This window comes from Tricharina praecox (genome assembly GCF_024521635.1).
Source record: "Tricharina praecox strain CBS 144465 chromosome Unknown BZA05scaffold_30, whole genome shotgun sequence".
Classification (NCBI taxonomy): domain Eukaryota; kingdom Fungi; phylum Ascomycota; class Pezizomycetes; order Pezizales; family Pyronemataceae; genus Tricharina; species Tricharina praecox.
This window is the reverse complement of record NW_026250432.1, coordinates 439,044-452,348: the sequence shown is the minus strand read 5'-3', so window position 1 is coordinate 452,348 and position 13,305 is coordinate 439,044. Positions and strand designations below refer to the sequence as shown.

At 53.9% G+C, this 13,305-nt stretch overlaps 4 protein-coding genes across 4 annotated transcripts; 1 reads left to right on the top strand and 3 right to left on the bottom strand.

The window, feature by feature from the left end:
- Window positions 1-2,304: 2,304 nt before the first annotated feature.
- BZA05DRAFT_378794 (uncharacterized protein) lies at window positions 2,305-4,383 on the bottom strand. Its single transcript, XM_051481869.1, has 4 exons — window positions 3,840-4,383; window positions 3,695-3,770; window positions 2,730-3,631; window positions 2,305-2,672 (listed from the first exon to the last, which is right to left on the bottom strand). Exons 1-4 carry the CDS (start codon window positions 3,951-3,953, stop codon window positions 2,511-2,513), a joined length of 1,254 nt encoding a protein of 417 aa, XP_051335995.1. The 5' UTR covers window positions 3,954-4,383; the 3' UTR covers window positions 2,305-2,510.
- An 853-nt stretch (window positions 4,384-5,236) lies between these two features.
- On the top strand, window positions 5,237-6,225 carry BZA05DRAFT_174680 (uncharacterized protein). Its single transcript, XM_051479236.1, has one exon. It carries the CDS (start codon window positions 5,478-5,480, stop codon window positions 6,042-6,044), a length of 567 nt encoding a protein of 188 aa, XP_051335994.1. The 5' UTR covers window positions 5,237-5,477; the 3' UTR covers window positions 6,045-6,225.
- Window positions 6,226-7,694: 1,469 nt separating this feature from the next.
- On the bottom strand, window positions 7,695-9,691 carry BZA05DRAFT_460940 (uncharacterized protein; the record flags this gene model as incomplete). The annotated part of the gene is made up of 3 exons (XM_051487671.1): window positions 7,695-8,852; window positions 9,230-9,443; window positions 9,533-9,691. 3 exons carry the CDS (start codon window positions 9,689-9,691, stop codon window positions 8,125-8,127), a joined length of 1,101 nt encoding a protein of 366 aa, XP_051335993.1. The 3' UTR covers window positions 7,695-8,124.
- An 802-nt stretch (window positions 9,692-10,493) lies between these two features.
- BZA05DRAFT_174639 (uncharacterized protein) lies at window positions 10,494-11,354 on the bottom strand. Its single transcript, XM_051479235.1, has one exon. The coding sequence runs from the start codon at window positions 11,123-11,125 to the stop codon at window positions 10,637-10,639; it is 489 nt and encodes a 162-aa protein (XP_051335992.1). The 5' UTR covers window positions 11,126-11,354; the 3' UTR covers window positions 10,494-10,636.
- Between the last annotated feature and the right edge of the window lie 1,951 nt (window positions 11,355-13,305).

Here is a 13,305-nt window from a genome sequence, read left to right as displayed (position 1 = left end):
CCTGCTCGACCCTTCAAGTCCCTCTGTAGAGACCGATGTGCCGCTCCATTGAGCTTTAGGCGAGCGTGACTGTAAGAACGAAGATTGTTGACGTAGCCCGGCAAAGGTAACGGTGAAAGTGAAGGATCGATGATGGAAGAGTTGAGGTTCTATTCAACTTCGAAGTGTCACTCGATCTAGCTAGGTAGTCCGGCTGACATCACCATTCGGATCCACTACGACTAGCCCCTCCATCTATCTTATCTGATTCCCTATTATCCCATATCGCTCCTCTTATGGTGGTGGTAGACAACCAATGGGCGAGATGTTGTGGTAGCGAAGTAGAGATCGGCGTGAATCTCCATTGAGCCTATAGCGAGCATGATTATAAGAAGAGAGATTGTAGAGTGAGTGCGATGGGGCAAGATGTTGTAGTAGTGACGAGGTAGAGATCGACGCGACGCTCCATTGAGCTTTAGGCGAGCGTGGTTGTATCATAAGAATGAAGATTGCTGAGTGAGTGCAGTGAGGCGAGATGTTTAGGTAGATAGCGAGGTAGAAAGACCGAGAAGTAATGGTTGCTCCAAATTCCCATTCATTCTCGTCATCGACAATCACTGCGCATTACTAAGCCTACCTGACGGCGACGAGGATGCAGTTTGATATCGCCAATTCGAGAACACCACATAGATAGGGAAGATGCCTACCAGCCGTATCGGGGGCCTTTTGCGCCCTCGTGTGTGAGAAACGGTTGGTTTATGATAGAACCCGCTGATGAAACATCACTCGGTACTCCGAGTGAATCTGCAAACCTGGCTAATTCGAGCAGCGGCGACCTCGACTGATACGGGCATAGTGATACGTCGAGCTCGTCGCTCCATTGTCTTCCATCCGTCGTGTTCATATTTCCGCTGGGACAACTTCCTACACTGGGAGATAGTGCTGGACGAAGCGGGTCGTGTGGTTTAAACTTCACTGTGCGTCGGAATACTTGGAATCGGAAGTTAGTCAGCATGGAATGTTTTAGAAGCCCGAAACAGGCCAGCCGGCCAAGCTATCTGCCGAAATCCGGTGCATTCGAGCCGTTACTCTAGTAACGGGTTCGGCGTTCCGTCCTGGCCACAACGTCGGAAGAGCGTCGGCGAAATTCTCGGCCCCCCCGGGTTCCTCCTCTACTTACCTAGGTATTCCGGTTTCTCGCCGGCTATCTACGTCCAAACTACTGTTCCTCGCCGATAGTCCGGCTCCCGTGCAGATTGCGTTTGAGTGGCTAGCTGTTCGTCCTGCCTAGCGCCACAGCCAGCCACCGGGGCCCTATCTCCGATGCCCGCGGAATCCCGCATGACCGTGGCGCCGATGAGCTTCCGAGCTCATGCTGACCGTGACTGCTAACTAGAGCTTCCAAGAACCTCTAGCTGGTGCAAGGCTCAAGCATCAACTGAGCCGCAGTCCCGGTCCGGTGCAGCCTGCAGAACACAATTACCACAATCATCACAATCATCACAGCCATCCTCACGGCTTATGTAGGTACTAGTAAATCGCAGCATGGCGTTTACACACAGACGGATGTCTGCTAGGTAGCCACGATGATCGGGCGATCCCCATCTATGTATGTAGAACTCTACATGCTCTAGCTAGAGGGTGCATACGACGTTAAGATGAACTCCTCACTCCTCACACGCGCAATTGGTATGTGCATAGCTGGTAGCTGGGCAGCTGGGCTGCAGTGCGCACTACAGTTCTCTAGACCAAGCCCGCCGGTCTAGACGAGGGACGAGGAACACCAGCTCCGGCGCGCGTGATCTCCAAGCTGTCTTTTTACGTTTCCGTAATTCCGACCATCTACCCGCCACCGCAGGGCCGCAGTGCACGGGCGTTCCTCCCCCCTTCTCCCTCCCCCCACCCCGGCCGGCTTGCCTACCTGCCTGCCTCGGGCAAGCTACTCTAGCTCCGCTGACCCCTCCTTCACTCCGCGCGTGCGCCCCGCATCCAGCCCGAGCTCGGAACAACGGTGGAGATACATAACTATCGTGTAGGAGCTAGGCAATTCGTCAGTGACGTGCTGCCGCGAGAACCTCGGGTCCGGAACGATCGGCTGGCGTTGTACCGGTATCTAGTACTGTTGTATGTAGCGTCAGGCAGGCCGAGCACTTACATTAGCTTCGGTCCGGCTCTATGTACGCACAACCCACTGGTGCGAGCGTCCTACTGCACCACGATGTCATTGTCACTTGAGAGGATCCGCCACTATAATAGTCCGGTCCGTTCATCTCCCTCTCGCTCGCTCACAAAAGCGAAATGAAGGGGAGCGTAGCGTGCCGGCGGGCCGAAGAGAAAAAAACAGACAGCGTGCCGACGGGCCGAAGAAAGCAGCGTGAAGAAACGCCATGATATTCAATTCAATCAATCAAGTCAAGCACCATAAACGCACAACGCCAGAACGATGCCTCCACAGACCACACACACCCCCGCAACAACTAACTATGGTACATACAAGGAAATTACGGCCAAGCGTACTGGGAAAGGTCGATTTACTTCTTCTCCTCCTTTGCGAGCTTCTTGGCTTCATCGACCTTCTTTCGCAGGACCTCCGAGATTTCCTCCATGGTCTCTTTCGCAAGCTTCTCGGCCTCCGGGCCCTTCTTGTTGACCATATCCATGATCTCGCTAACATCGGGAGTCTCCTTGAAGACCTGCGTAAAAAGTTTTAGCCTCAAAAGTAGAAAGGTGGTTTAACGCGGGGCGCTTACCATGGTGATCAAAGACTGCCAAGTGTCGCTACCGTCTCCGCCCATCTTGCTCTTTCCCTGCTTCGCAAGATCCTCCATGTAGCGCTTCAGACGATCGATGCTCTCCTTGTTGTCGCCTCCCGAGGTCGCCACGTCCTTGATCTTCTGGAAGATGTTGGGAATCTGGCTCACGGAGAGACCACCACCGAGGGCAACAGCCTTGATGGAGTCCAAGTTCTCCTCGACAATCTTCTTGAGCTGCGGCGCCTTGTCGAGGTACTGCTGGGCCTCGTCGCTTCCCTTCTCCCAAGCCTTCTCGGCAGCCTTGCGTCCGAGATCCTTAACCTGCTGCGTCTTCTCCTGAACCAACTGCGTAGCCTTGTAGATGCCAGCGGGGGAAAGACCCTTGCTGATGATCTCCTCGACCTCCTTGTAGGTCTCATCGACGACCTTCTGCGCCTCAGGGCCGTAGGTGCGTCCCAAGTCCTTGAGCTGCTCCATTCCACCACCGATCTGCTCCTTCAGCTTGGGGTTGTCTTCGAGGATTTTCTGTCCGACGTCCTTTCCGAGCTCCTTAAGCTCTCCGGCCAAGCGACGCGCGATATCTCCAACCTTCATCGCCGTGCCCTTGTCCAATCCTCCCTTCTCGAGCACGGCCTTGAGATCGTTGTAGGCATCGCTCAGAACACGGTTCAGCTCGTCACCGTGGGTCTCAGCGATCTCGTCGAGCTCGTCGAACGCAGCGGAAGCTCCGGGAATGAAGGTGAGGTAGGGGGAGAAGTTGGAGCGAAGGAAGTGCACGATCTCGGAGCGGCTAGGGGTGCTCTCGGTGATGGTGGTCTTTGCGGATTGGAGCTGGTTGATGGTGGTCTTGGCTGTGTTTACCACTTTCGAGGTGCCGGAGAGGTGGTACCAGGCGTATCCTGTGATTGCGCTCGTGTCAGTGGTTGTATGCGAAGACCGGAAAAGATGGGGTGAATGCGTACCTCCGGTGAGTGTGACAAGGCCACCGACGGCACCGGCCAGCAGAGGGCTTGTGGCCGCATCCTGTGCACTCGCTTTCTACGATCCACAGGTCAGCAATCATGATGTTTTTTCTTTCTCTTCACGCGGCGGAAGGGTTGTAAGTACCGTGGACGACGCGGTCGATTGGAATCGCTTGGCAGTCTGGTTTCTAAGGACGGAGGTGCGGGTGGCAGAGGGAGCAAAGGTGGTTGATTTCTGGCGAAGAGTGCGGGCGAACATTGTGTATGTGATTTGCGTGAGTATGTGAAGATGAAAGGTACGTGTGGGATTGTAGATTGATTGTGTATCGGAAAGAGATTTGCGTGTATTTGTAGGGGAGGAGGAGTGTATAATGAGGAAGCAACTGAGACGGGGGAAGTTCGTTGGCTTTAAAGTGCTCGTCAATCTTCAATTGTGGGAAATTGTTCGCGATGAGCGATGACGTCGTTGGCGGGAGTGCGGCGATCATTACCAGGGAAGCGCCATACAAAGAGGTGACGTCGTGGTCACCGCATCGCGGCGGGCGTTGCAGAGCCGCAACTTAGAATTCGGCTTGGAACTGCATGTGAATTTGGAACCCATTGACTTGTCAGACCATGGCAGCGATCGGCCAAAAATAAAACTTGGTAACTCGATTCTGGGAATCTGGAGGACGATGTATGTAGATGAGCGGAGGAGCGAGCGTATCACGTCACTCCACCCAGGCAACTCTTAAGCCGCCCACCCCTAACCCGCGATACAACGTCAACACGGCGGCCGCTGGAAAGTAGGCGGAGTCTGAGGGCCAATGGGGGTGCCGTAGGCGGTCGGCTATTCAGGCTAGATCCCAGCTCCCGCGGATATTGTGGGACCAAGGTGTGATGGCGGGCAGACCCGATGCGGTCGCCTCAACGTTGAAATGTTCTCTGTTGCTGCTTTTATGTTCGTCTAGTCGGTCGGTCTCTTGCTCTACACATCAGACATGATTATCAACACTGCAGAGATACTTTCTTGAGGATCATAGACTTGAAGTACACAGGCCTGCTTTTCTTTCTTGTTGCTTTTAGTCAATTAAATCAGTCTCATCAGTTGCCCGTACCCGTCGAGGGTCTCCCAATATGTACCGCGACACGCCTTGATCTTCAGCGGAGTGGCGGAAGGCTGCGAATACAAGCTTCAGGAGAATTGCCAGCCGAGCCCGAGATTGAGAGGATAAATACAGCGACTGCATCCATGCGACCAAGTATGTAGGTACGGCATTCGAAGTGTTCTACTTCTGCTTGGATTCGCAGCTACATCGTCAGATTTTCTTGAGGCGTGGCCATGAGTACAGGTACTTGTTATGCTCGGCATCGGAAACTCAGCCACGTTATCGATTCCGCTCGGTCAGCCCCGCTCGAAAGCACCAACGTTGTCGCTTCTCTGAACTGAGATCACGAACCACGATTCATGGTTCACAGGGAACCCGTCACCCGCATGCAAGATCATCGCATGCCTCGAACGTTACGGACGTATCGCAAGACTGATACGCGCGTCAAACTCCAGCCACAACTACACACCACTCGTGCGTGCCCCGATTACCATCCCATCCTCTCGAAAACGAGCAGCTGCCCTGAATGGTCTCTTACGCGCGTATGCAGCCTCAAGAACAACCTTTGCCACAATCCCAGCACGAAAGTTCGATGGTACGCGAGTGACACCCAATGAACTCCTACCTTACCCCGCCTCGCACATGCACCCAGCATACCTTACCATCTCCAGCTCCATCAGTGCATCACATCCCCAATGCCCACCCATCGATCCCGCCTGCCCGGCCCGTCATGGAATCTCCGCATCTCCACATCTCTACATACATACATACATCTCCCCCGCCTTCGCACGAGCTGCAGGAGCGGAGAAGAGAAGAGAAGAGCAGCCCTTCGCGAAGCTTTCCCAATGCAGCATGCACCGCTGCCGCCGCTCATGGTTCCCCGCACGGCCGCACCCACCACCCTTCTTTCCTTCTTCTTCTTCTTTCCTTCTTCTTCTTCTTTCCTTCTTCTTCTCTTCTTCTCTTCTCTTCTGTTCGTCTGCTTCTTCGTCTTCCCAATGTTTCCCCGCCCCCGAAAACAAAAGTTAAAACCACACGATCCCAGCTACATAACTAAGTTCCATGGCCAGGCCAGGCCCTTCCCCCGACTTTCGGCGAGCTCGTGCGTGCGTGAAGGCAAGCAGGCAAGCAGGCAGGCAGGCAAGCAGGCAGGCAGGCAGGCAGGCAGGCAGGCAAATCGTCTCGCTCGCTTGCACACACGGACAGCGCACCACCAGGAACACCCCCGCAGCCCCAGTGCACTGTGCAGAACGATGCGCTGAGGAGGTGGTAGATGTCGACTCGGCATGTACTCTGTATGAGGTACATATGTCCACACCGATGACGCCCGTCGCCCGGGAAGGGGTCGGGGGTCGGGCAAAACAAAACAAAACACAAACACACACATGGGCAGAAGGAAGGAAAGACATCACCGGACGAGTACATAAGAAGAAGAAGAAGAAGAAAAGAGAAGACTGCTGATCCCCCGACTCCCCCAAGCTCGACAATCGACAGTCCAGAGTCGAGAGTCGAGAGTCGAGATTGAAAGCACGTCAGCAAAAGAAAGGAAACTTTACGGAGAAAAACGAACGAACGTACATATGAACGTACGATTGCATCCCATCGTCTCCGCGGGCAAGATAGTTAAGGTACTAGTAGATACCTCGTGTTCGAAGGTTCATCCCAAGTCGCAGGTTGCAGCCCCGTGAGCAGTGAGCACACGGAAACATCGCAGGACAAGACAAGACTTTCACCGGGCGACAGTGCTAGTTGACTCTCGAGTACATACCTTGTAGTTACCAAGCCCGAGCAGGCGCGCAGACCAGACCAGGTCAGACCAGCCCTCACGATGTCCATAAAGCACCTATGTATGTAGCTACTCTACTTCTGTAGACCATCTGGAGCAGCTGTAGTGAGTTATGTAAGTACCTACCTACCTCGGGCAAAAATCGGCCCGGCATCCGGCTATTCTCCTCAGCTCTACTCCTCTCCTCTCTAGAGCTGAAGTCTCAATCATCCGGATTCCGCAGGCTTCAAGATTTTCACGATTTTCATTCTCCCGCCGAGTCCCGACGCGCTCACAGGCTGCTGCAGAGCCACCACCGAAGTTCTCCCCGTGGGGACAAAAAGCTTTGCGCGAGTCGAGTCGAATCAGGTTGCACAAATTTCAAATCCCAATCGCAATCCCAATTGTGGGGAAACCCCCCCCCCCCCCCCCCCCAATTGCACGAGGAAAAGAAAAAAGAAACCCGAAAAACAAAAGGGAAAAACAAAAGGGAAAAAGAAAAGAAAAAAGTAAAAGGCCCAGACCAAGCTTATCACGTACACAATCACAGTGAACTCCGGCAGAGATCTGAGGTCAATCGATCAAGTTTCTCATCAGGATTCAGGAGTAAAATGACAACTTTTTTGACAATTCTGCAGACAGAACATATTATTAACGTCCCGCGCCCTCCCCAGTCTCCCGAGTCTCCAGGCCCCTCACCTCCCGTGCCCTACTTCTTATGTACATACACCCACACACACACAAACCACACACACACAGAGAAAAAACGAGGAAAAAAACTTTTCTTTTCTACACAGAACAGAATAGATCCCATCAAACCCCCGTAAAGACAAAGAAAGAAAGGACCCCCAAGCGAAATTTTTCCCAGAAAACCCGAACTTTTTGTGATCAAAGAAAAATGCGAAAGATGAAACTTTTTTTTTCCAGTGCAGCCAGCCCAGACGAAAGAAAAGAAAACAAAAAAAGAGAAAAGAGAAAAAGTGCCGAGTACTCAATGAAGTACCGAATGAAGAACAGATGTGGTATCGCTTTTGATGAGCCGTAGATGATGTAAAAAAAATACAAGAAAAGAAAAAAACTCCCCCAAAAAGTAAACAAAGGAAAAAGCAGAAAAACTTTTCGTCGATAATAATACATTGAAGCCGAAACGTGCGGTCGTTCGCTCGTTCGATTTTCTGTCCGCGTGTCCTACACAAGCCATCTGACCCGCAGCGCAACAGCGGCGACGGGGAGGCTCCCCATTAGGTTCCTACCGAGAAATGGCCAAAAGAGAAACAGTGTCGTGGTGGTGGTAGTGGAAGAGGTGGTGGTGGTGGTAGACGATGGGTGATGTCTTATTCGACTCCCATAGGCTGGCACCGAATTCCAGAGCGCGCTCCCAAAAAAGCCAATCCGGACGAAGCAACCAGTGAACCCGAAACTCCGTACACCAAAAAAGCATCCTCACCAAAAACAGCTACCCAGCCGAGGCTCCCCCACACCACTCCACGACCCCCGGAAGCCGCTCAGAAACTCCTTCAACGCCAAATAACAATATGCAACAAGTCTTTGCACAGAAACGCCATCGTGCTCCGTGTTCACCCCGAGAGAACATTAATCTTCAAAGGCCTCCATCGTGCGCCGATGACTCTGCACTCGCTGCAAACGCCACGCTTTGCGTTGTCAATGGCACATGGCTCGCAGAATCCGGAGACGCACTCGGTGCATACGAAAGCTCGGTTAAGACCCACAAGTGATCGGCACTCGGTGCACTCTACCTTGGGTCCACACTGGTTGCCTTCGGAGCTAGCTTCCGACATACCCGATGGGGTATTTGGGCAGATGCTCGGCAGTGTTTGCGCGGTCTGTGGTGGGGAGAGGGGCATCTCGACGACGGCGCGGTTGGTGGCGGCCTCGATCAGCTCGTCCCAGCGGCTGGGGAAGGAAGACGTCGAGGTGGTCGAGTCGAGTGTGCTCTGGCGCTTTCGCTTCTGGGATTTCGGCTTCTGACTGCGTGGGCGTGATGGAGGGAGGGCGTGGTGGTGGTGGTGGATGTGTGCGTAGGGGGGGAAGTGCGAGTATGGGTTGGAGTACTCCTCGTCTTCGGTCTCGGTCTCAGTATGGCCCCGGAGCATCTCCTCGTCGAGCTCGTGCTCGCCGTCCATGTCGTCATCGTCCTCGGTGTGAGAGGGGTAGTCGTAGACCGGGAATCGTGCGGCGAAGGCAGCAGCGACGGAGAGTGATGGGAGGTTGGGGGCTTCCGAGTCGGTGGCCGAGGATGGAGGGGAGAGGTCGTGGTAGTGATCATCATCCATTGACTTCGAGACTGAACAAGGTGTGTTAGCTCGGTGATTCAATCATGGTTGGGCACACTAGCGAGAGCAAGAGCGGTTTGGAGAATTGGCTCGGAACGGAGAGTTTTGTTCTCACGAACTGAGGCCCAGGCACCACTCGCGCGCACACACACTGACGCGTACTCGCACAAAGGTTCTCCTTACAATCTATTCTCCAACAATGCTGGGTACGGACACATGCGCGCAGCAGCTGAAGGATTGATAGTGTTCGGAGACCTTTCTTTCTTTCCGGTCGGTTCGACCTTGGCCCTTGTGCGCCATCGGGAAATAAGGGGCAGGCAAGTGTGGGGGAAGGACAATGAGGGAGAGCACGGTTACGGGGTGTTGTGTATTGTTATGGCGAACTTACGTTTTGACGGTTTCCGAGCAACGGTGGGTTTCCGCATCTGCTGGACGGGAATGTGGTGCATCATGCCATTGGCGATCTGCATTCCGTTGGTGTTCTGTCTCGGTACGATTCCGACCATCTTCGCGAATGTCTCTGGGCTCGCCGGAAGCTTCGGGATCCAGTTGTCGGGGTGCGCGCGGCGGATGTGTTCGCAGATGGAGCGGTATGCAAAGTTCTAAGAGCGACGATCGCGGTCAGTCTCGGTGCGCGCCAGCGTGCATACAAGCCCGACTTTCGGGGGGCGAGGAGAGGTCGGCAACTCACACCAACACACTTCTTGCGGCATTGCGACCCATCGCTGTTGAAAAGCGGACATACAACCTCGCCGATGATGCCTTGTGGGTGAGGGCTGCCAGTCGAGAAGCTCTTAGCCAGAGTGGCCGGATTCTTGGAGGAGAAAGGTGTTTTCGTCATCGGAGGCATTGTTATGGCTGGTTCTGGTGCTGTGTTGTTTCGATGTTGGTGAAATACGCCGGTGAGAGGCTAAGATTCAGCAACACGGACTGGTGGTGACTGTATTCGTATAACAGCTTGTCGGTTTAACGGGTGGTGTGAGGCGTAGGATTTGGGGGAATTGTGTTTTTTCTCGTTTGAGGCGAGATGGCGGTGCGAGTGATTAAGGTATAAGGTACTTTCCAGGTATGCGGCGGCAGTGATGCAGATGATGGCGGAGGGCTCTCTGATTAGGTAGGAGGTCGAGTGGAGGGACCTAGGGTAGGGTATATCTGTTTTTGTGTGTGTGGGTAGATGGGTAGGTGGAAGGTGGATGAGGGGAAGCAAAGTAGGAGAGCACAGGTAAGCAGATGGAGCAAGTTAAGCACAGGTCGAGAGCTCCGGCGGCCGGGGGGTGGTTGATGGGGGGGGAGCATGGTAGTAAGTACTAGGACAAGAGACGTTACCGGTCGGAGAAGTGGAGGACTGACGGTTGGAGGGGGGGAGGGATAGGGAAGAAAAAAAAACAAAAAAAATAGCAGGCAAAAAAAATTTGGTGATGGTGTTGGTAGCGGCGTGGTTAGTAGTGTGGTTCGAGGGATGGGGGGGGTGGGATAGCTTGTGCGAGCTATCTGTAGTATCCACCCCCATCCCCCCCCATCCCTCCCCCCAGCAGAGCAACAGCTCGTCACAAAATCGAGCTTCCGCCAATCAGACACCAGGATATGCACGTTACTCGCCCATCTCTGTTTCCTTCTTCTTCTTCTTTGCTCCTGTCCTTAACTAAAGTAAGTATTGCTCGCTGCAGATTATGGCGTCCACCGTTCCGGCTTGGCCGCCGCCGCTGGGTGAGAAGAGGGGAAACCAGCTCCATCCCTCCCAAGCAGTAGCATCAGCAGCAGCTGCCAGCCGTCCAAAGCACTGGATCGAACGGTTCTAGCTGTAATCGGGGTTGCGTTGGAACTTGGAGGGGGGGAAGAGGCTATGGATGTCGCATGAAATGCAATCGGCAGTTGCGTGCGCCTGCCGACACCCATCTCGCACCATCTGCTTTCGAAAGGTAGGTAGTCCCAATCTTGACCGTTTGTATGTAGGTAACAGGCTGTTGATACTGGAGCAAGTGCTGCAGATAGGTCGAGCAGAGCTCCACAGGCTTGCCCGTGAGCGTGATGGGGATGGGGGGATGGGTGAAGTGTGAAGGGGGAAAGATGAAAGAGGGGTCACACGGAGCTTCTGCAGAGAAGGAAGCGCTCTTTCTTCTGCTTCAAACCAAACCCCCCTCCCCAGGAGGCCGATTGGCCGTTTTTCTTGGTGGCCCCGGCGCGGGGACGGACACCCGCAGCGAGAGACCCCAGAGGGAGAGATTGACGAGACGATCAATGACGCTGCCATGAAAAGCCACGGACGAACGAGTGTGATGTGCATCAAGTTGGATCGCGCAAGAGGTATGAGGCAGCAGTAGAATACCTAATCAGACGCACCCCATACTAGTTGGCGGTGGTCATGATTGGCAGTGGTCATGATTGACGGACGGACAGGAAACGGACAGGCAAGCAGGTCGTCGTATCGACTGTCATTCTCGTGGGGCCGCAGATATCTTGTATCCTTCTCCAAATGTCATCCATCCCACGCGGCGAGCAGTGGGGAGAGCAGATCACGATCTCGGTGCGATTGGGGGGAATGGGGGTGGGTTTCTTCGCCCGATGGAGCGGGTAGTGTAGTGTGTATGTAAGAAGGGCAGAAGGCGTGGAGGATTTGTGTAGCAAGCGAGCACCAGGCCAACAAGTGCAAGCAAGCAGCAGCAAGCAGCAGCAGGCAGCAAGCAACAAGCAGCAGGCAAGCAGCAAGCAAGCATCGCGACGGGGCATGGTCAGAGCTCCTAGATGTCTGTGTGGTTGCGTCCTGCCGGCTCGGTGTCAGTTCGGGAGAGTCCGGCCGTGCACACTTCCTCGCCTGCTGCCTCTCACCTCGGTATTTTTTTTCCTTCTTTTTTTCTTCTCCCTGGTTTAAAGTCGAAGGGAACTCGTCTCGTGTCTGTGTGTCCTACACATTTTCCACAGGGATGTCACTTCGTTAGAGGGGGTACTAAGAAGTTAACTTGTATAGAGCAAAATTCTCTTCGAGCTACTCAACTTACATACTCGAACCCCAACCCTCAGAAAGTCTCAAAGGAAAGGAAGAAGAAGCAAAGGAAAGGAAAGGGAAAAGCAAGTCAATTTCCCACCCGCAGGAAGTAGCGTGCCCGCCCTCGCTCGTGCAAATCTTGGCGAACGTCCCTCCTGCACTGCTGAGGAGAAGTGAAAGTGAAGTGAAGTGGAAGAGCTCCCCACGGCGAAGAGCTCTCGAGAAGAGGAGAATCAGCAAAAATTTTCTCTCCTAACGAGAGGCAAGCAGGCTCGCTCAGCCTGAAGGAGTTAAAAGCGAGCACCCTGCTCCTAAGTAAAGTAAGTAAAGCAGACTCTGGAGCATGCATGTACGAGTAAAGTACATATCTGCATAACTTACCACTAGTCGAGTAAGGTGGAGAGAGCGAGTCCATGTGCCTTCCGCCTAGCAGGCAGATATGTGCTTGGATGGACGGTGATCCTTGAAGACATCGAGCCATCTGCTTCGCGATGACGGCAGTCCCTGGTCAAAGCTCCTTCCTCTGATAAACGAGCTTTTATCGCTGTCACGGCGGAAAAACCCCACACACAAATGGAGCTCTTGCTTTTGCGTTCTGCCACCGCTTTCAGCACCGCCACCACCACCACTGCCCATCACCACCTCCACCACCGCCACCACCACCATTGCTCAACACCGTCACTTCCACCACCGCCACCATCATCACCATCACCATCACTACCACCACCGTCGGGGCCGTTCCCTGCTCGAGCTCGCAAGACAACCGTAAGGCAGCTCTTAGGAGTCAAGTCAGCTGGGAAGAGCACCCTGGAAGCTAGGGCCAGCTGGGCAAGGTGTAGAGTAAAGGTAGATAGGAGGTAGGCATGGTGAAGTGATGAGGCCACGGTAACCGGGCAACCGCGGAAACCTTCCAAAAAATAAAAAAGCCGAGATGCCTAGAGGGAGCTGTGTGAGTCCCTGAGGCGGCTTCTGCAAACGGGCACAAGACAAGACGGCCGTGGGAGTGGGAAATTGAATGCTGCATAACCGCCCGGCGAAGGAGTGTAGAGTAGCACAGTAATAATAATACCGTAGGCTGCCCGGCCATCGAACATCGGAACTCCTTTTTTTCTGTCCCCCTTCGAAATTGCACGATTGCAAGATTGCAGTTGTGCTGCTCGGCACAGGAATGTGGCATAAAAAATGTAGATTCGCTTTCGGACAAGCCTGGGTTCGTGAATCGTCTGGTCTCGGACAAGCCTGAGTTTGTCAACTGTCTGGTCTCGGACAAAGCTTGGGCTCATGATTCGTCTGGTCTCGGCTCATCGCGCCTCGTCTCGTCTTGTATCCTCCTCCTCCTCCTCCTCCTCCTCCTCCTCCTCCTTCGCGGAGACACATGTGTCTACAGCGTTGACAGGGCGGGTGCGAGTGGGGGGATAAGAAGAGACGAACGATGGATCCGCATCGCATGGAACTGCTCTTTCGGGCATAACTAGAGTCAA